The sequence below is a fragment of the Fusarium mangiferae genome (genome assembly GCF_900044065.1).
Source record: "Fusarium mangiferae strain MRC7560 genome assembly, contig: FMAN_scaffold009, whole genome shotgun sequence".
Lineage (NCBI taxonomy): Eukaryota > Fungi > Ascomycota > Sordariomycetes > Hypocreales > Nectriaceae > Fusarium > Fusarium mangiferae.
The window spans coordinates 1,763,564-1,784,247 of NW_024573929.1; the positions used below are offsets into that span (position 1 = coordinate 1,763,564).

At 47.8% G+C, this 20,684-nt stretch overlaps 7 protein-coding genes across 7 annotated transcripts; 3 read left to right on the top strand and 4 right to left on the bottom strand.

Annotated features, from left to right (window-relative positions):
* Positions 1–97: 97 nt before the first annotated feature.
* On the bottom strand, positions 98–1,421 carry FMAN_08480 (putative fumarylacetoacetate hydrolase; the record flags this gene model as incomplete). The annotated part of the gene is made up of 2 exons (XM_041835222.1): positions 98–444; positions 491–1,421. The coding sequence occupies 2 exons, from the start codon at positions 1,419–1,421 to the stop codon at positions 98–100; spliced, it is 1,278 nt and encodes a 425-aa protein (XP_041685407.1).
* A 924-nt stretch (positions 1,422–2,345) lies between these two features.
* On the top strand, positions 2,346–3,753 carry FMAN_08479 (uncharacterized protein; the record flags this gene model as incomplete). The annotated part of the gene is made up of 3 exons (XM_041835223.1): positions 2,346–2,681; positions 2,727–3,546; positions 3,611–3,753. The coding sequence occupies 3 exons, from the start codon at positions 2,346–2,348 to the stop codon at positions 3,751–3,753; spliced, it is 1,299 nt and encodes a 432-aa protein (XP_041685408.1).
* A 365-nt stretch (positions 3,754–4,118) lies between these two features.
* Positions 4,119–6,238, top strand: FMAN_08478 (uncharacterized protein; the record flags this gene model as incomplete). The annotated part of the gene is made up of 2 exons (XM_041835224.1): positions 4,119–4,563; positions 4,617–6,238. The coding sequence occupies 2 exons, from the start codon at positions 4,119–4,121 to the stop codon at positions 6,236–6,238; spliced, it is 2,067 nt and encodes a 688-aa protein (XP_041685409.1).
* Positions 6,239–6,833: 595 nt separating this feature from the next.
* FMAN_08477 (uncharacterized protein) lies at positions 6,834–8,445 on the bottom strand (the record flags this gene model as incomplete). Its single annotated transcript, XM_041835225.1, has 4 exons — positions 6,834–7,228; positions 7,281–7,330; positions 7,445–8,267; positions 8,316–8,445. The coding sequence occupies 4 exons, from the start codon at positions 8,443–8,445 to the stop codon at positions 6,834–6,836; spliced, it is 1,398 nt and encodes a 465-aa protein (XP_041685410.1).
* Positions 8,446–9,471: 1,026 nt separating this feature from the next.
* FMAN_08476 (uncharacterized protein) lies at positions 9,472–11,689 on the bottom strand (the record flags this gene model as incomplete). The annotated part of the gene is made up of 2 exons (XM_041835226.1): positions 9,472–11,264; positions 11,320–11,689. 2 exons carry the CDS (start codon positions 11,687–11,689, stop codon positions 9,472–9,474), a joined length of 2,163 nt encoding a protein of 720 aa, XP_041685411.1.
* Positions 11,690–11,937: 248 nt separating this feature from the next.
* On the bottom strand, positions 11,938–16,799 carry FMAN_08475 (uncharacterized protein; the record flags this gene model as incomplete). Its single annotated transcript, XM_041835227.1, has 2 exons — positions 11,938–16,525; positions 16,588–16,799. The coding sequence occupies 2 exons, from the start codon at positions 16,797–16,799 to the stop codon at positions 11,938–11,940; spliced, it is 4,800 nt and encodes a 1,599-aa protein (XP_041685412.1).
* A 1,537-nt stretch (positions 16,800–18,336) lies between these two features.
* On the top strand, positions 18,337–19,694 carry FMAN_08474 (uncharacterized protein; the record flags this gene model as incomplete). The annotated part of the gene is made up of 3 exons (XM_041835228.1): positions 18,337–18,596; positions 18,642–18,908; positions 18,956–19,694. 3 exons carry the CDS (start codon positions 18,337–18,339, stop codon positions 19,692–19,694), a joined length of 1,266 nt encoding a protein of 421 aa, XP_041685413.1.
* Positions 19,695–20,684: the final 990 nt, after the last annotated feature.

Here is a 20,684-nt window from a genome sequence, read left to right on the forward strand (position 1 = left end):
GTGAAGCTAAGGATAGAATATTTATAAACATGCAAGCGAAGCAACGCAAGTAATAATGTTTAGCTTTTCATACTACCGATACGTTCACGAGTTTGCCTCATTTGAACAGAGGAAGAGGCTCAAGGATCTGTCCCGACACCTCACCAAAGCCAACCTTCTGATCGCCACTGCCATAAGCACCACGAATGATGAGGGTATCGCCATTCTGGATGAACTTGCGCTCCTCTCCATCCTTCAATTGGATGGGAACCTTGCCACCCTTGGTCTGTTCCAGCATACTACCCTCGGTACCAGACTCGGTGCCGGAGATGGTGCCTGATCCAAGAAGATCACCAGGTCGAAGGTTGCAGCCTGTGATGGTGTGATGGGCGATCATCTGAGGCCATGACCACAGCAGGTTGCGCGAGGTTGTCTTGCTGAGATGGTTCTTGTTACCAGCGGCGGCTGCACTTGGTTAGTCATGTCCACTTAATAGAATTGGAAGACTTACTGATGATTTCGACCTCGAGGTCAATATCCAAGACATTGTTCTCCTTCTTTTCCTTCAAGTAAGGTAGAATCTCATTATCGTTCTTGATACCAGCTGCCTTGGCCCCCTCAAGAGCATCAGCCAGCACGACCCAAGCACTAATACTCGTACCCAAGTTCTTAGCCGTGAAAGGACCAAGAGGCACATATTCCCAAGCCTGGATATCTCGGGCGCTCCAGTCATTCATGAGGACATAACCAAAGATGTGCTCATCGGCCTCATCAATAGGAACAGGGCTTCCCATCTCGTTCTCGCGGCAGATAAACATGCCCATCTCGACCTCAATGTCGAGCCTCTCACACGGCGCGAGGTCAGGAACCTTGTTGCCAGGGCGGAGGATTTGTCCCCAGGGTCTTCGGATTGGAGTGCCTGATACGACAACACTACTGGCTCTTCCGTGGTAAGCGACGGGGAGATGGGTGTAGTTGGGTTGAAGAGCGTTGTCGGGACCGCGGAAGAGACAGCCGACGTTGAAAGCGTGATTCTTGCCGGCGTAGAAGTCTGTGTAGTCTCCGATGGTCAAGGGGAGATGGTTCTTGACATCAGAGCGCTTCAGAAGAGCTGCGTCTTGAAGTTTCTGGTTATCCTTCAACACTGGATTCTTGGTGTCTTTCGCAAAGACATCCTGAAGATAACTCCTCGTCACGCGATGAAATGGACGGCCAAGAGCAGCAAAGGCATTAAGCGATGATTGAGAGAACACATCAACGTGCTTCTGGATCTCAGAACTTCCCGAGAATCCATCACCCTTCGCAAAAGCATCAAGGTCTAAAACATGATCGCCAATTGCGACAGCAGGTCGAGGCGTAGCATTTGACGAAGTAGAGATGATGCCAAAGGGGATGTTGGCGATGGAGAAGTGAGACTCGGCGGGGATAGATAGCCACGACATTTTTGAGTGAGGATAGTGAGATGAGGAGATTTGTGTAGGGTTGTAGATGTTGATGTCAGTTTTATCTTGTATTACAAGCTGGTGATGGAGCCGCCGCAAGCCGACTTAGCGGGGCTGGATGCCGGGGCTAACGCGGGGTGCGGAACGGAAATGGTTCCGAGTATTCCGTTGTTGGTGCTGTCGGTTACTTCGGCTGAAGAGCGGCCTCGGCGGAGAGTTAAGTGATAAGAGCGATAAACCCGATAAGATAAGAGCCTTAGATCTGGCCAATTGAAATGAATCCCAATCTTAAGATAAGACATCTCTTAAGAAGATGGCAGTACCTGAAGATGAGACAACGAGTTACCCTAAATGAAAAAGCCAAGTTTCGTGATGCACTCTCCGACTCTTGCAGCATTGATCTTATACAATTAAAGCTGTTCTTAAGTTATGTAAATTTCGCATCTTGGCCAGACACTCATTCAGACTGCGGCAATACGTCACCAGTAAAGTTATCTAACAAAGCCTCATTGTCCCCCACCAACATTAATGGCATAGATGCTCAGGATACTGTTATGCTAGAATCTGATATTCTAGAGCGTTCCTGGTCCTGTTCCGTCTGATTCTTATTCTCAGCCGTGCAAGGGATTGTTCAAGTCACAAGGACAGAATAGATAGAACGTGCATGGTGGCGCCAATAGTTTCCAGCCACTTCCTACAACTCTACCCTGTCTATCACGAGGCTGCGCTTCACCTCGCTTTTAAAAGCGATCAGCTCCGTTTTAAAAAGGAGGTTTAGAATAATGAGGGATAGTAGCTTATCAGCGTGTATATCTATCACTAGTTCCCGACTGACCAGTGCAACGGATCACAGTAAGGCTCCTCATTGCCTCGCAGTCAGACCGTCGCCAATTATCAGCTTTTCCTACCACTGTCCTAATTGCCATGGCCACGCTTGACATATGCGCCTTCTCATGCAAAGGCATAGACATCAGTATTAAGAACTACCAACCCTGGACGAACTGCAAAGCAGCTGCTGTATTCTTGGTACCATGGGTCGACCACAAAACCGTCAACATGACAGGCCTCGTGACCTACCTCCAGTCCTTTGGCGGGACAGACGTTCCTGAGTGGAAAGCGATGAACTGGTTCTTCTGCGCAAAGGAGTGCGCTAATAGGGAGATGAACGAATGGTTGATCTATAAGCCTATGAGTATATGCAAAGACGAAATGTGTGAGGTTTGGGAGTGGGATGGCAATGCTGACATTGTTGGCATTGGGGTAAGGCTGTTTCGTAAGATGTGAGACTGATTCTGATATTGGTAGATGATGTTGGTTTACCTGATGGGTGCTATTCTCGCCACTCTTTACGTGGCATCGTCCTTGAGCAGTATGTATGTCGAGAGCGATTACACTACCTTCAAAACCCGAACACCATCGAAGGAACAGGGTTTCTGGAATAGCATTCGCAGTATGTTTTATAACAGCCTCGGCGCGTTCCACACTGCCTTAGGCCTTTTGACAGCTTCAGTCCTACTCGCTACTCTTGTCATCTGCGGTCGGAAGGAGAGCGTGTACGACATTAACATGTCACGACTCGCCTGTGCTGTTTTGTCAGCGTCTGACTTTCTCACTCTTCCAATTTATCTCGACATTGAGCGCAAGTCCATTTCTGGTTGCTTGATGGGGGTTGTTATAGGGATGCTCTTTACAGTAATGACGAGCTTTAGTTCTACTGCTGAAACTGCAGCTAGATTGCATGGAAGAGTGCCTTTTGAGGCAAATTGCTGGGACTCAAAGGCATCGCTCAAAGCCATTAGTACGATACTCGCCTTTCACTTTCTTCCTGCTGTCACTGCTATGCTCGCCGGTTTGACATACCTTGTTGGAAAGTACGCCAAGATCTCAGCGGAACAAGTACCCGTGCTAGGCTGGCTCTTCTTTCGTGTACCTTGGATTTTGAGCTCTGTCTTCTTTTTCATCTTCATGTGGACTGCCCTTGGGAGTCTTTTCACACTGAGGGCGGATATTGCGAGTGTAAATGGCGGGGGAGTGCAGGATTCGGAGGGCTCTTGGGGGTTTGGACAGATTTTGGCGCTCGCGACTTGGGTTCCTGTTATGGAAGAAGCAATTGTTATTCTTTTCAGTGAGTTTTACCTGCTCTCTTTGGAAATTACTGAGAAAGGCCAGAGGCTAACATTGGTTGTCAGAGAATGGCTTGTACGTAAACCAGCGGCGGACCAATAAGCATTACGTTAGTGTTGAGGCCTTTGCTGGGACAGAAGAGGCAGAGGCGTTAGTCCCTGTGCAAACACAAAGTCAGGAAATGGAAGCTCTTAGGAATATGCCTTGAGATTAGCCTGGTCTAAACTGCAGTGGCGTAAGATGAGGCTGAGTCGGGACTAGAACGCCTACCTGGTGGCCGTGAGTCGGGAAAATCATGTTCTTATTGGTTGATATGAAGAGAAAGCCTGACCCGTGAGCCATTGCGGGGTTGACTTTGCACTGCCATATCGGATACACTCAGAAAATGATCCAAATGATTTATTCACTTCATCTTAATGTAATTCGTGAAGTTACCTGGTATTAAATTATCCTTCTCCGTACATTCGCAGCTGGACTTACCTGGAGTCTGAAAGCTGATGTCCATATATCAAGCTTGACGACTACATTTTTCAATCAAGCAGCATTCATCATCGGCCGCTTCTCACCACTACAATGGTAGATAGCAACAGTTCACCTCAATCTGACGACGCTAGCGTCGTTGCTATCATACATCCCTCTCTGCGACTTTGCAGCAGCTGCGCATCCTTTCCGTGGCCATCGGGACTCAGCACCAAGAGATTCCTTGTTGAAAGTCTGACCTTTAACGAAACATTCTCGTCCGTCCAAAAATCAGCCGATGAAGGTTGTGTGTTATGTCGCTTTATTTGGTTATTGATAGTCAACGACTGTGTAGTAACCAAAGAGGTTTTGGAGTCAGAAGAATTTACGAAGGGATCAGTTGAGTTACGAATTACCATGATCGAAGGGGTCCTGACACTAGACCCGATCGTGCTCCAGAAGGGTCGAGTACTCTCTGGCGCTACGGGAATTAGGTTTGAACCTTTTGAGTGTAGTGAGGTTGAGGTGGCGGGAAAATTCAAGACACGTTACATCAAAGGTTGTGCCAAATGCGTACTAAAGTTGTACAATACTGATATCTGCCCATTCTAGACTTCGCCGAGGAAAACATCCAACACGAAGTAGCTGATCTCGTTGAGCATCAGATTCAGCCTTGGATAAAGAGCTGTTGCTCAAGGCTCGCAGATCACGAAGACTGCGGACCGAAAGATAACACCTCAGGTCTACCAACACGACTAGTTGATGTTGGCAAGGGGAATGATTCCCTGGTCAAACTCGTCGATGTCAAGAGCTGCAATTACATCCAAGACTCTCCCTACCTTATCCTCAGCTACTGTTGGGGAAGAGGCAACGAAAGTTCCAAAACTACAGAAAATAATCTCGCCGCACGGCTTCGTGGTTTTTCTGTGCCGGACCTTCCCAAGACCATCCGAGATGCCATCCTTCTGACAAGAATGATGGGGTATCGATACCTATGGGTGGATGCAATATGTATTATCCAAGGACCAAGTGGTGATTTTCATTCAGAGTCGACCAGAATGGGAGATTACTACTCGAATGCCGAGTGTTGTATCTCTGCATCGATTGCGACTGATAGCCAACAGGGCTTTTTGACGGAACGCCCGCTTGCAAGATTTCCTATAGAGGACATCGCGATCAAGATCGCCAGACGTGAAGAGCCAGGATACTCCATATTCAAATCGAATCACAACAAACCAGGTGGGAAGAGACCCCTCCTTAAGTCACCGCTGACGGAACGCGGATGGTGCTTGCAAGAGGCGGCACTAGCAAAGCGGATACTTCACTGGACCCTCCGAGGAGTATTTCTCGAATGTCAGAGTACGCTTTTCCTCGAGGGTAGAAAGGATCCGTGGGAATATAAGGGCCCACTGATAGACGTGTCCCATGACAAATTCCTTTCACCGAGAGAAGTCATGGTGATGCCTAATAAAGAGATACTTTTCTCAAGGGGGTGGTATCAGCTTGTCACTGATTTCTCAAAGACAAAGCTGACGTATGAGACGGATCGTTTGTACGCCATTCATGGCCTTGCGTCTATACTCATTCGACGTTTGAATGCTGAATATTTTAACGGCCTCTTCCGGAGAAGTATCGCACAGGGCCTTCTATGGTATCATTGGTCCAGCTCGCATGAGGCATGTAGGAGACCAGACAACGCCCAGCTACCATCATGGTGCTGGGCATCGAGTTGTCCCGTTGAATTCATGAGGATCCATCAGACTCCGGTATACATACGGGATGACCACCCCAAACGGCCTTCACGCTTCCCTACGCATCCTGGGGCTATAAGCATGGTGGAGGGCAATACCGCTAGACTTTACATTAGAGCGCCCATCATTCAACTAGAGATTGGGAGGAATGATGTTGGGTACATAAAGACTAGTGGCTCAGGTGATACGGCGAAGTTCGAATGTTGGTATTATTTGGACTCAAATCGTCCAGTTATGCGTGATATGTCTCGAGCTGAACACTACGATGATGCGGATTGGGGAGAAGGCTATAGCGTATTATGGATGCCTGTAGGCCAATCAGTTAGTATGCCATTGTTTGTTATGGGATTATTAGTGCATGAGGTGCCTAGTGAAGGAGAGGGGGTTTATTGCCGGTATGGGCTGTTGCAGTACAAGGGCCAAGGTGACTCTATACTGGATGATCAACGCTTAAACAACGTTAGCGAGATAACTTTAATATAGAGTCTTGATCTAGTTTCTAAAGTATATCAAAAAATGTACGAAGTTTTCGACAACATATTCTAAGTTACAAGTCATGGATTAATATAATACATATTTCTTAAGGCTTACTTTCTGGTCTGCTAGTATAGAATCGAGGTAGATAAGTGAACAATAGTTTATTTGATATTTAAAAACCTTTATATTCCCTTTATATTCCCTTAGTACGAGAGTTTATCACAGTAGTGTTAAGTGTTGTCGATATTGAATAGGCTTTGCTAGATAGAGCAGTGCTCTAGCTATCTCACTACAGAAAGATAAAATGCTCTTTCAACACTTTCCGGCTGTTCGGTCTCGCACGCCTGGAAGTCACTCCTTATGTACACCGAGGCGGCGTCCACAAAAGCGTCACCAATCAATATTGGTTGACGTCAGATAATGAATAGAAATGCCATATTCTTAATTCACCCTCAAGATCATGCAAGATACTATCCAAAGTATACATATCGGTTACTACTCGTTTGCTGCCAGCTACTCACCAGTGCCCTTTTATCGCAATTTTAAAGACCATAGAGAAGCCTTGTTCCACCTCCCCCAAATCCAAAACGTAACAACATTTCTAGACATGTGGTTGATTCTTCGTAGCCTGAAATTCCTGAAGGTCAAAGCCACGCAGATCGCTTTCAACCTTTGCCAAAGAGTTGGATAGTTTGTCTTGGATACAACAGTTATGGCTATAATGGCCGTAATGGCTGTAATTCGTGGTGCCATACCAGTTAGGCCTTTTCAAACCGTTGATTACCTCTTTAAGCCCTTCAATACTGAAACCATCGAACGGCGGGGCGTTCCGCGGGTGTAGAATCCCATGTTTACTGAGTTCCTTCGTTAGGACACCCAGGAGCATGGATGAGCATTCAAAAGAACACTCTTGTTCTTCTTTTAGACGATCAAGGAGCTCGTAAATTCCTGAGAAGATTTCGGCGAGAGCGCTTTGACGTGCTATATTGATCTCATCTGCAGTTTGCGTCAGCACAGGCCGTCATACTGAGTTTCTATTGGAATTTACCCAGAATATCGGCTGGAATGGGGAAATCTTCGGCTTCGATTAACTTCTGACTGTGCCTCAATGCTAGCTCAGTCATATTCCGAAACATAACTGGTCTTGAGAAAGCCCATGATATGAACAGGCAAAGAATGCTGTCTCTCCCATAAACCCTCGGTACCTCTGACCTGAAACCTTCAAGCCAAATGTCCGTGTATAACTCGACACTCTCAAGGCAGTCGTAATAATTCACAATCATTGCCACCTTTACAAGCATTTCAAGGCTGAGCGATCTTGGGACATCTCGATTATATCCATGCATAATATTCAGGATGATCTTGAAAGCTTCAGGATCCCAGTCGCTCGCTGTTATCAGGCGAAAACCTGATGAATCGGCCTTTCCCTCTGAAAAAGGACCAGTAACCATTGTTTTGAAGATAGGTGAAGCTAGCTCTAGGTGTTTTCCGGAGACTAGCATTCGAAACTCCATCTTCTTAAGGTGAGGTACGCATGTTTCTCCATAGTCCCAGTCCTGTATCTGAAGGCTTGTGTTGTCGGGATTCGTTCCAGGGTTGGTACAACCCGGATCCACTTCGTCGCTATCTGAAAATTCTGGACGACAATAACTTACATTACTAAAGTCTGAGAAATCGGCCCTGCCCCAGTCTAATGGAGGTGCATTGGTAGTACCTCTTGGCGATGTTGAGGTTGTAACAGGAGACTCTTGGGGCGCTGGTGGCGTAGTCGACAGGGGGGACTCAACTTTCTTCCCTTTCTTCTTTTTCCGCTTCTTGTTTTTGCACATTTCCTTCGTGGGCTTTTCTTTCTCTATCCAGATTTTATCAGTCTCCCATTTGAAGCTCTGGGCCCTGTATGTGCTAAGAATGATCCGAGTATCGCCGTTCGAGTCGAAGACATACGCCGATGGCTTTTTGCTGGGAGGTGTTTTCGGAGGGTCGTGCTGAGTGGAAACAGGCTTAGAGCCTGGGGTATGGTAATCCATTTTCTTGCCTTTATCCTTTAGCGTCTTGTCTTCGAAAGAGTTAAAAGAATACTGACCTACGGAGAAGCAACGAGGTTGAGTTCTGGTTATTCTGTCTTGACAATATCTTTTCTGGGATTTGCAAAGAAAAAACGAGTTTAGGCGCTGGCTCTTCTGTGAGGAGGTGAGCCTCTCGTTTTGAATCATGGTTGACGTTGGGCTGGCCTGCAGGAGGCCGACCAATTCACTGTCAACCCCGCTTCTCTTCCTTGGAAATCAGGCCGATCTTATCTTGCTTAATACAGCCACACTGGAAGGTTTTCAGACGCATGCAAGTGAAAAATAAATCATTGGATATCATCCGACCAGTAATGACTACCAGATTGTATTTTGTCCACATTGATACTTGGCGCATACTCCCTAGCCAAGCTTCGAACCACTATAAAGCCATTCAGTGAGTGGGAATGAACTCAGTGTATCAGCTTCTTTATATAAGTTATAGAGTGAGTTAAGGGTAGATAAATGTATACTTTACCTTGCTAATGGTATAGTAATGACTTTAGGTTTATGTAAGTGCGTAAATATGTCTATTGTCTTCTTCTTCTGGTTACATTTGAGAATATTGCACGGCAGTGTTAAGCTCACTGGCTCATCTTATTGAAGAGAGCGGTAAATCCGGCCATGTTCCGGCTGTGTCGGCATCCCGATCCGACGCCATCATATAGCGGATTCTCGATGTCGGCAACATTAGTATCCATTCTGGCGACCTCGCTAAGAGGCCGTTGACGTACGCGCCTATGAACCCTTTAAGGTTAGACAAAATACGGTTTTTCTCTGAGAGTCATGGTTCTTTGTTCTCTCGATAAGGTGCGATGAGAGCGGCTCGTCGCACAGAACGATGTCAAGATTCAAGCACGCGGCCTTATGGATAGCTCTTAGGAGCCGGTCGCTGTCGTTTTCATCATCAGTATTGATTTTCCAGTTGGGAAGCATGTTTAAGTGTGTAAAGGTAGCAGAGAGATAAAGGTCTCGAGTATTTGCATCCTCCCAATGAATACAGTGCCGTAAAGAAAACATATTCGAATTTGTACGTAGATCCAATTCTGAAATATAAAAGGAATGACATATCGTAGATACACGCAACACAGCCTGGGCCTGGTAAGCCAGCTTCACGAGCTTTTTGAGCCATCCACATACCTTGAATAGATGCTTGATACAGGTTGTAATCAATCCTTATACCAGCCTCACTGTTTTAACTTCGACGTTATCGAAGAACGACAGACCCCCAGCTGAATGAGGCTTCGAAAAGAATGTTCCCACTCGATAGTATTCGTTCGGATTTCCCGTTGGGTGAATCAACAGGCCATAAGCCACCCTTTTTGATCTGGTCTCCGTCTCCAAACCAGCATCACTTTCAGCACTCCTAGATGAGGTGTTGGGCACCTCAGAGACCACCTCAGCAACGACTTCATCACCAACAGTCTTGAAGCTTTTAGAATATCTTAATGAGATATCCCCTGTATCTGTTTCGCGTGGAATGGTAGTACCTATCAACAGGAAACTAATGGGCGCCTGGAGAGTAAAGCCCTCCGTTCGGCCGAAGAAACTTTGAACAAAACAATCAGGATGAATATCTGCAAAGTATCGCCCGTCAAATGTAACAGTGTCTGGTTCCCCGAATAGTCGAATTACTTTTTGCAATGCTAGCCTCGGCGATCCCACGTACAACCTGGAGGTAATATCAAGTGCCGCATGCCTTACTTCGCCAAAGGCTGACTCTCCACGCAACACGATAGCTGTGTCTAGGCTATGGAACTCTGGTCGGCAGCCAGCTGAAAGATCTGGACGGTATAGAAGGAACGAAAAATCTTCACGTCGACTAGCCCAGCTCCAAGAAGGTGCGATATATGGGGAGGGAGCTCTTAGTCGCTGCAGTAGATCTTGGTGACTAGGCTTGTCTACTTCGCCCGCAGCCCAGCAGAGCGACTGATGCATATTATTTTTCCAGAGACCAGCTGCATAGTCATCGTTCAACCTTTTACTGAATAGCGATGCGATACCAGCGATCGAAGGAAGGAAGTCTGTTTTCCGCGTAAGCTGATGGCGCCTAGGGTGGATTTGAGCTATTATTTCGCTCCATTCTTGATAAATGGCTGCTGTGCTACCCGAATCGATTGTCACGCGGTCAAGCATGATATAATACTCTTCATGTGTGACTCTGTGGCCTCCCGTCGATTCGTTGAAGTATTTGCATTTTACGTAGATGTTTCCTTTTGAAAACATGAGGATGCGAGTTGATGAGATGCGTTCCTGGAACGTCCAGCCTCTCCGAGCCCAAGGGCTGTCGGACACTTCGTTTGCGTCGTTGATCAAGTAGGGAGGGGAATATATGGCAAAGGCATAAGTGCTATCAGAGTGAGTTCGAAAAGGAACGAGGATTCTTTCCGTCTTTTTGAGAAATCCTTGCTCGCAGTTGTCGGAGAATGTAGCAGCAACTGCCGCGTAGGCGTTGCCATAGATTCGTTCCATCACGGCACATTGATTCTCCCAGTCAGATACGTCGTCTTGGAGAATACACAATGCATCGACCCAAAGGAATGGGACCGATAACGCTCTGGTCACAGATACAGCGTCCTTAATAACCTGTGGCAGAGAGAATTCTGGGATTTGCCGCTGATGCTGGGAGATATTGTCTCTGGTTGTCTTAAGCTGCTTACTTGCGTGAGGCTCTGAACCCCAACAGTACGTAAGGGCAACATATCGATGGCTTTCGGCGTCTCGAGGTTGCAAATCCTTGGTAAGGACTAGGCTCAGCCGGTTTTCTCTGACATCAAGAAGCCGATCGGGAATGAAGGTTTTGTCGGGGTTAAAGTGGTTGTGTGATACACACGACTCCAGCTTAGACTTCATCCACAATATGCTCTCTTCATTGATATGAGACAAATGCGGCTGAAGCCTCAGAGGCGTGCCCATATCAAGATCGGTAGCTGCCGTGACAGGGCAGTCAATATGGAATTCCTTGCCGTCTATGTCGTTTCTTGTCAGCCATTGCACGTGTGTCGATCGGTCTTTGGTATATACCGGGTCTTAATCTGATCCGTAGAGCCTTTAAGCCATACTGGTCGGCTTCGCCGAGGGTAAACACATAGTGCAGCGACACGGGAACACGTTTTATTTCGAGTGCCCTCACTGACTCATCGTATACTCGCCACCCTTTCACAACGCGACGAAGAAACTCGCAGGCATCGCATTTGTCTCCCCCTGGATGAAAGGCGATAGACAGGTAGTTTGTCACATTCCAATCCAGATCAACTTCTTGTTCCTGGCTCCGTTCTCCAACCGATGGGTTTCTGGGTTGGATGTCATCTAGCGTTGTGCTTCTCAGCTGTAAGCATGCGCAGCGCTTGCAAAGCTTTGCAAATTGGTATGGGGAATTATCAGAGGCTGCCATTGATGAGACGCTTGTAGTTGTTAGAAGTATTCCCCGCTTGCGCTGACGTGGCACTTCTTTGGAGATATACGCATGACTAAGCAAGGCAAACGCATGAGGCTCGCTGGGCTGCACACGAGTATACTTAACTAGCAGTATAAGAAGTTTATAAGTGAGTTATAGAAAGAAAACTGAGGTAGCGTAACTCTTACAGACACACACAGTTTTACTTCTATTTGACAGTACTAAATACTCTGTCCAACTAGTTACTAGCTCCGCGTCATCAGCTGTCCAGCATCCTCTTCAATCTCATCATCCTCGTCAAAGCCAGACTGCCATGATCGATACATAGGTTTGAGCTTCAAAGCCCAATCAGAAGAGTGTACTCCCCCATGTGCTTCTATCGCTGCAGCAATCTCGCCGTAACCATTGACTGATGCCCAGTCCAAAGGGGTGAAGCCATCCTCGTCTTTGGGAGACACTTCGATTCCGGGCACGCGCAACAGAGCTCTAGCTGCAGCCAAGTTCCCTGCCCTTCCCGAAGCATGAAGAGGTGTATGCTTGTGGTAATCTCTCGTATTGATATCCACACCAATTGCAGCGAATGCCTTGATGAGCCACTCGGCCGGCGACAAGACTTGCTGGGTCTCAGCTGGGTCGATGTCCTGGTCATCATTAAGTTCTTCGACAACTTCATCCAATTCATCGTCATCGTCACTCTTGTTAGGATCTACCCAGTGACATAGATAGTGAAAGGCGGCGCGTCCGAACCGGTCCACGTGGCCAGCTTCTCGGGCAATCTCTGACGGTGAGTACTTGGACTGAAGAAAGTGGACCAGACTCTCGACCGTGCTAGTGTTCTCGCTTCGAAGGGCCAAAAGGACAATATTCCTATCGAACTTGTCGTTCAAGTCGTACCTTGCCCCATGTCTAATAAGGGTTTGTGCGCATTTAACCGAGCCTTCCATGAGAGCATGGTGTAATGGCGTAAATGACGAAGCGTCTCTTTTATCCGGGTCCAGCCCCATACTTAGCAAAACAGAAACAGCAGGCTCGTTGCCGAATATGCAGGCAAAGTGCAGCGGCATTCTCCCTTTGCTGTCCTTAGTGCTGACTTGTGGTCGAAGGACGGTGAGACACTGGCGAATGAAGCTGTCGGAATGCCACATGACTATATAGTGCAGGATACCTCTCCCTTCCTTATCTACCTCACATGTTCGCAAGTCCTTGATGGGGCTTTCAAGTAGCAGCTTCACTATCTCCCGGTGGCCCTGTTCAGCAGCGATGTGAATCGGCAATTTGCCACTCTTGTCTCGAATAGAATGGCTGGCGCCTGCTTGGAGTAAGTCTTTGCAGGCAGTATAGTTCCGGTACTCCGCGGCGATATGAAGAGCTGTTTTCCCGTCCCGGGCTGTTCTGTTTAGCCATGCCCTTGTCTTGGAGATCAATAGAGACGACAATGATACCCAACCAAGCTCACTTGCCCAGTGAGCGATAGTCCTACCGTCAGAGTCTGTTGAAGTATCATCGGCAGAGAACTCATAGACCAGGACGTTGACAACTTGCTCCCAGTCTTGCTGAGCGCACAGAATCAAGAGCTTTGATCCACAGTCATTTGACCTTTGGAAAGTATTAGATGGAAGACCTTTCAAGATCTCCATCATTCGCTTCTTCATGCCGTGATACGCGTACCGTTCTAGCAAAGTGAAGCCATCCCCATCAACGGTGACGGCTTTGAACGGGTCGCAAGCAAGAATAGTATCTTCCAGTGAATACCAGCGAAGTGATGAAGCACGATGGATGAACGTTCGCGGAACATCATCATCCAGATAGTTGAGCCCAGTAGAGTGACGAAAGGTGCGGGTTTTCTCGAACCAATTGTCAGGCACATCAGATCGAGAGATGAGCTTGAGGGCGCTTTGTTCCGACACCCCTTCATCGAAAACCTGGTCAAGGGCATTGAGGCCATGGCAGTCTTGCTCGTAAATGTCGACGTTTTTGCGGCGCAGGAGCTCAAAGCTGACTGATTGTAGAGACACTCGCGACAAACACCACTGTAAAGCCGTCCAACCTTTCCTACTTTTGGCATTCAGTTCCACTCGAGGATCGGCTATTAATCGTAGAATTAGTGTAGGATTGACTCCTGCTTCAAGCGCGAGATGAAGCACATGGCCGGCATCGCGGTCGGTTGATTCCATCCTCGTCTTGTGGTTGGCCAAGATCATTTCAAGACATTGTTTCCGGTCCTCGATTAAAGCCCATAGCAGGGGGGGCCAGCCTCGTGAATCAGTCCCATTGATGTCTTCCCCGCGGTGCAGGAGATCCGACAAAACATTGGGATAGTCGCCCGCCTTCAGAATGAAATGCATCGGAGGTAGCCGAGAGAACTGATCTATACTGTCCCAAAACGGACCTGTGTGGTACCTCGCCAATCCTAAGAGTATGGCGACCATCAGAAAGTAGTGTGACTGCCTTAGCAAAGCAAAGTCGGTCAGGGACTTGTTCACCTCCGGATCTGACAGCCCATGGTTACAATGGTAGTTCCAATAAGAGACGCAATACACAAATAGGCCTCGAGTTCGGTCGTCCAGTTCAGTCTGGCCAAGTTTCAGCATAGCTGTCCCAATTCGCTCCGTTACTCCCGGCTCGCTCTCAATGGCGTCCATGTCGTCGTATTTGCTAAGGTCAAGCGAATCCAGGTAGTCCTTGCCCTGAAGCGACATGACGAACAGGTCTCGCATCTTGTCTGCCATGGCCTCTCGGGCAATATCTCGGAATTTTGCCAGGTCTCTGAAGCTAAGCACTGTAATACATCGTTTTGCGAGTTCAGCATCTATATCTGCCTCACGAACGACATATTTAGATATCACCCCAGAATTCGGGCTTGAAGACAGAGAATCATCTGCGGTCAACAACTCTTTGACTGTGCTATGCGCAAATCGTACCCTCAGGTCTGGGTCGACGCGGAGAAGGTACCCGAAGGCTTGATCAAAGTGGGCGTCAAAGTTGAACCCAAGTGCGTTTTTGAGGTCAGACCAAGTTCTCTGGCCAGTACTGATTGCCACCGCGTGCTGGAGTTCGCTCAAGCTCAGGGGCTTTCGAGACCCAAGCACCCAGGTGAATCCTATCTTTGCGACATCCTGAGAATCCTCTGGAATCTTCTGGAGGAGAGAGCAGTAGAAGGCTCTGGCTTCTCCAGAAAGCCTCCTTAGCCCTTCTAGTCGAGACTTGATAACTTGAGCAGACCAATACGAGACACCGGCTGTGAAGTGGCTCCATGCGAGAGCTACTTGTAAGAAGTTGCCTTCCGATACCTCGAGAAGCGACTCTTCGATGAGATTCTGATACTGCCACGGGATGGCGCCACTGGAGCATAGATCCCCAAGCCTGGCATTAATAAATTGCCGAATGTCTTCAAAGACCATGTCTTGACGACGGATGTCAAGCCAGGTCACTGAATGTAGTATTCCCCTTGCATTCGGGCTACTGCGATCGCAGATGATAAACTTGAGCTTTTGACCAAGGTCATTTGAGACTAGATGCCGAAGTCTCTGGACCAAAGCAGTCCGCGATGTTTCCTGCAACTCGTCGATTGCATCAATCAGAATCCAAAAGTTAAGATCGGGGCTGCGTTGGAATACGGTGGTCAGAAGCCTCCAGACGACGTGGGGTTCCGCGTTGGCTCTGTCAATACTGCATACAGTCTGCATATCAGAATCACTCAAGTACCTGAAGAGACCTTTGTTGTGAGAAAGAACCTGGAATAGAAGAGACTGGGCTATTTGCACATCCGAGTTTCGCAGCCATTGTTTGGAGGCACAAAAGAAGAACGCGACAATCGTCCCTCTTACAGCACTGCTTGTGTTTTTCTGAAGCCAGCGCCGCAAGTGATCTATGAGAAATCTCGAGGCTGTCGTCTTTCCAGCACCGGGGGCTCCCGATATCCAAAGAATTCGGGTTGTGGACTGATCACGCCAGTCTCGAAAAGTACTGGTCTCGGTGATCCACGAACAGGTTCCCGGGCTGGGTCTAGTGATATTTCTGAGGACCTCTTCCGGATCTAGGGTTTTGATAGATCGTAGAAACTGATCTCGTAGTGGGTTTTGCGTTGTGTTTGGGCGGTCCAAGGCGTCTTCGACCATTTCCATGACGCAATCCGATATCATCTGATATTTCTCACTTGTCATATCGGAGAATTTGCACATTGACCGATGGTCAGCCTCGATGGAGATAGGGACCTCATTTGGCAGACCGATAACGGCAGAGTCTTCTTCAATAACTAGGCCCGATGCACCCTTGGTTCGCTGGCGCTCGTAGATAGAGAAGATGCGGTGCAGTGACTCGGAGCGCTCGATGAACTGCGAACATATCGCACCAAGCATGTCTGACTTCCGTTTGAGGTCTTCTAGAACCTGAGTGCGAATAGATCCCAAGGTCACGACGTCAGCCAGCTTCGCCAGCAGACTACCCCAGAATGCTACGTCGGAGCCGCGATGAGGCGTGCCGAGAAACATGATGCCAAATGTGTCTCTCGTGATTGGGTTATACCGACGACTTCTCTCATGGGCAATAGCCAGCGCTCTCTTAACGACAATGCCGCCTAAGCTATGGCATATAAACAGCAAGGGTCGCTCTTCGCTGAATTGTCGCCGCTTCGCCATGAGCCTTTCGAGCAAATTTCGAGCATGGTCGTCCACGCGTGAAGCTGATCCGGTGAATGCAACGCGCGAATCATAGCCAAAGGTAAAAATGCGAGCGTATGGAATTTCCAGCGGGAGAAAGTCCGCAAGCCACAGCTTGCCATCTTGGGTCCATGTTTTGAACGCTTTTCCATTCAATCCATGCACAGCTATTATACTAAGATAGCAGAGTCAGGACAGTGATAAAGCCTCCATGGTCTTATGAGTTAAAGCGCGTACTCAACCTTTGTGTTCTGAACTTCATAAGTATCATTCTTCGGAGGCCATAGCTGATAAAGCCCGAACAGATCGCCTTCGTCGGTCATGTCACTTGAACGGCGGGGTGACGCGCTTGCTGCCACTGCTGACTGGGGGGTTGACCCTTCGTTGACTGCTGCTGTATCATGGTGCCGATCAAAAGATTTAGAGAAGCGCCCTATCATCTTTTCCATGCTCGTACAAAAATATCTACAGTCAACAATGCAGTTCCTGGGAATGTTGAATAGACCTGCTTGAGATATATATCGCATATGCAGTTCACAGTAGGACTGTGCCCCTCATATCGACTTCTGATAACGTGACTCTCAAGGAACATGGCATCCAGTGATTCGATAGAATGTCACGTGAGAAAATGACAATGCAATCGTCTACGTGCTCATAATCCTGGTTTTCAACCCTAGCTTAGGGGTCTAGGAAGATATTAATTATTTCTGACTTTACTTATGAATAGGCATTATGGCCTTGTACTTCATTAATTTAAAGACATCTAATATTATAGTATATTAAAATTATTTCTATGACTCTTTAAGACTCCCCGCATCTGATCCCTGCTCCTCAGGCAACAGCGCATGCTCTTGCGGTAAGCCTCAGTGGCATCTTACAGGGGCCTCACTTGCTCCTACGCCACATAGTCACTACTCCTTGGGCAACTCTTCAGATACACGCTCTCACCTCATTCTACTTCTACCATGCTTCACAGCTACATTACAAACAAATAAAACCTAAGCCATTGAAAGGCACGTATCGCTACGTTTCCACCATCTGCAATAAAGCCCGAGAAATTGCGACCATCCTCTGCCGGAGCATTCTCACCGCGCCCTCGGCTGTTCCCCCATAACATGTCAGCGCTGAAAATTACACAATCTTATTTAATGCCGACGCGTCTGTGCGAATTGCACAATTAAATCCATCCATCAGCATTGCGTATATGGCGTGAACATCACTTGCTGACCTTCCAAATCGGGGAAAGGCTATTGTTTTGCACTTGCATGGTAAAACGAAAATCAGGCTGACCGCGTCTCAGGCACGAGTCAGTCAAAACAACTCATTCACGGGGGAGAAGAGATTCTTCTTTCGCATTGCAGTCGGGAGAGCTGTTCGGGTATTGTATCTTATCGACGTCGACCGCTTCGCGATAAAGAGGGGGATATGTGAGGGCGCAATACCCCCTGTGCGTTATGAAACATCACCACGATGACGCTCGCAAGAACTCCAAGCACCGATTCTCGCTCGTGATCAAAGCGCTTAGCCTGTCGCATTAACTGATCAGATAAGGACAAGCTTCACAAGTCTCGTCCCTCCGATCTTCATATCACTCTCCATCGCGACGGTTAAACCTCCTCCTTCCAGAAACACCAATGCCGATCCCTCACACGACAGCCCTAAAGTCCAGAAGCCATCTACCGGCGTCTTCCATCTCCCCACCCAGCAAATTTGACGCAGCGCCAATTAAAACCGTTACCAATAGCGACTATTTAAGCCTTATGCTACTTTAGGTCCATGATTTGCAACGTCCCGGGTTCCCCTTGGCGATCCAATATGGGGTTCCCCTGTTGCAGATCAATCCTTCGGCAAATTCACATGAAAGGAGGTAATCGCTCTCGCATTTAAAGCATTGACAATGGCCTGTTCCCCCGGGATAAGACACAAATGTCCTTTTAGGGATTTCTTTGCTTTTTATCCAAGAATTATTCTGTAAGGGCTGGCAAAATGGAGCTCGGCCTGTCAATCAGCGATGTCAAGCTCATCACCATCATCCAGCAAGTATGCTCCGTTCTATCGCTGGTAGGATGTCTCTTCATCATCACAACCTTCTGTCTCTGCGATGCCTTCCACAAACCCATCAATCGGCTTGTGTTTTACGCGTCATTCGGGAATATCATGGCGAGTATTTGCTTCATCATGGCGGATTCATTTATTGATGCGCCTGATGGGGCTGGATGCCAGACACAGGCCTTTTTACTCCACACGTACGTTGCGCAGACAATATGATGACGCTTGGCTGATTTGTGCAGATTTGTTGGGGCTGATGCACTGTGGACCCTTGCGATGGCGATTAATGTTTACCTTGCGTTTTATTATCGCTTCGATGCGCAGCGATTAAGGAAGATGGAGTTACCGTATTTACTACTCTGCTACGGTATCCCATTCCTGCCGGCGTTCATTTTTATTTTCATCAAGAATGGTGATGGCGTGAGAGTTTATGGTAGCGCTATTCAATGGTGCTGGATCACTTCATCGTGGGATACTCTCCGCATCGCAACATTCTACGGTCCAATCTGGTACGTCTACCTCCCTCACAACTCATCACAGTGCACTAACAATACAGGGTCATCATCGCCATCACCCTCGCAATCTACATCCGTTCCGGCGGCACCATCTACCGAAAACGCCAACAACTCCTCAAGGCCCAAGGCTCCGGCTCGGGCGGTTTATCATACGCCCACCAAAGTACCGTCAACAACATGAAGACCACCGAAGTCACCATCACCTCCGAAGCAGCGACCCAGCCCGACGCGATCCATTTACAAAACATGGGCCATCAAGTCACCGTGCATGCTATTGGTGAGCATGCTGAGCCCCAGCCACCTCAACCAATTGCTCGTGTCACCAGCACCATGCCCCAACCTGTCCAGCGCCCGGCGGTCCGGCCTAGCAACGATGTATACCGTGCAGCATGGGCGTATACAAAAGTCGCGATGCTGTTTTTTGCGGTTATTCTAATTACGTGGATTCCATCAAGCGCTAATAGGATGTATTCGCACATTCACCCTTCAGAGGTTAGTAAGCCTTTACAGTTTATGAGCGCCACGGTTCTTCCGCTGCAAGGGTTTTGGAACGCAGTAATTTACACTGTCACGTCTTGGGCGGCGTGCAAAGCGTTGTTGGAAGAGAGAGGGCTTTGGCGCTCGAGAACAAGGATAAGCGAACCAGCTTGGGAGGCTAATGAGGAGCGCGGAAGGAGGAGGAGTAAACTCAAGACTATGCTGAACTCAAGGACAGAGGATTCAGAGAGCCTGAGGGAGCTGGCTTATCAGAATAAGTCTGACGATGGGCGAAGCGTGTAAAGATGACGATATTTTCATTTTAATTCTTCTTTAAGTAACGATGCAAGATACCTTTCCACAGCATACAGACTTTTGTTCACTGCATTCGTGGGAATAGTGGCATTGCAGATCTCTTGGCCCGTAAGCCCAGCCCTGTGTTTGTGGTCTGTGCACGTAACAGCAAGAGACACAAAAGAATATAACTAGGTCTATCACATCAGAACAGCTTTACTTAAGCTTCAGTGATGTATGGAAAGTAATGAACCTAGAAACAATCTCACAAAGTTCGTTTCTCTCGTGCCTTGACTCATATCCGTCAACTTGTACCCTACAAGCTCTAAACGCATTGCGTCCAGACACTCTCTCGGCCAAACGTTTCCCCGATTTACACTGGCTGCCGTCTACGCCCAGCGGCAAGAGAAAACATGTCGCCAAGCTTGATGATGAATTGCTTGTCACTTTTGTGCGGAGATCTTCTCAAGAAAACAGGTTTTTTGCAGTGTCTATCCCTGTTCTAGACCTCATGTTATGCTGCCACTCGTGCACAAACGATGAGAACACATAGTGCGAAATGCTTTTTCGCATGCTTAGACGGATGTCCTGTCAGGACACTGTGAGCTATTCAGCCCGCGACTCAATGAAAATAACACCGTGAAATTGACAAAAAGCAAGAGTATTCTCGTAGCTTCCTCTCTTTCTTGCAACAATATTTGTTGCAGTGCTGATGCCATCTTCAATCAGATCATTTTTATTCAGGTGGCGCTGGCCATGGCCCATAGCCTATGCAATCAGCCTCACACTATCTCACCGCTTAACGGTCCGCAACGGTCAGCATAGACAACAAGGCAACCGTTTCGACAAGAGACAACAAGCCTAAACCATTACTATGCAAGCCACCGTTACAAAACTTGACGAATTTGCAAGGATGCTCACCGTGCTTACAACTGGTTGGTCGTTGGTTGTAGGGCCAGCGGCAGACATCCCGGTCTACCAATATTTTGATTGGACGTG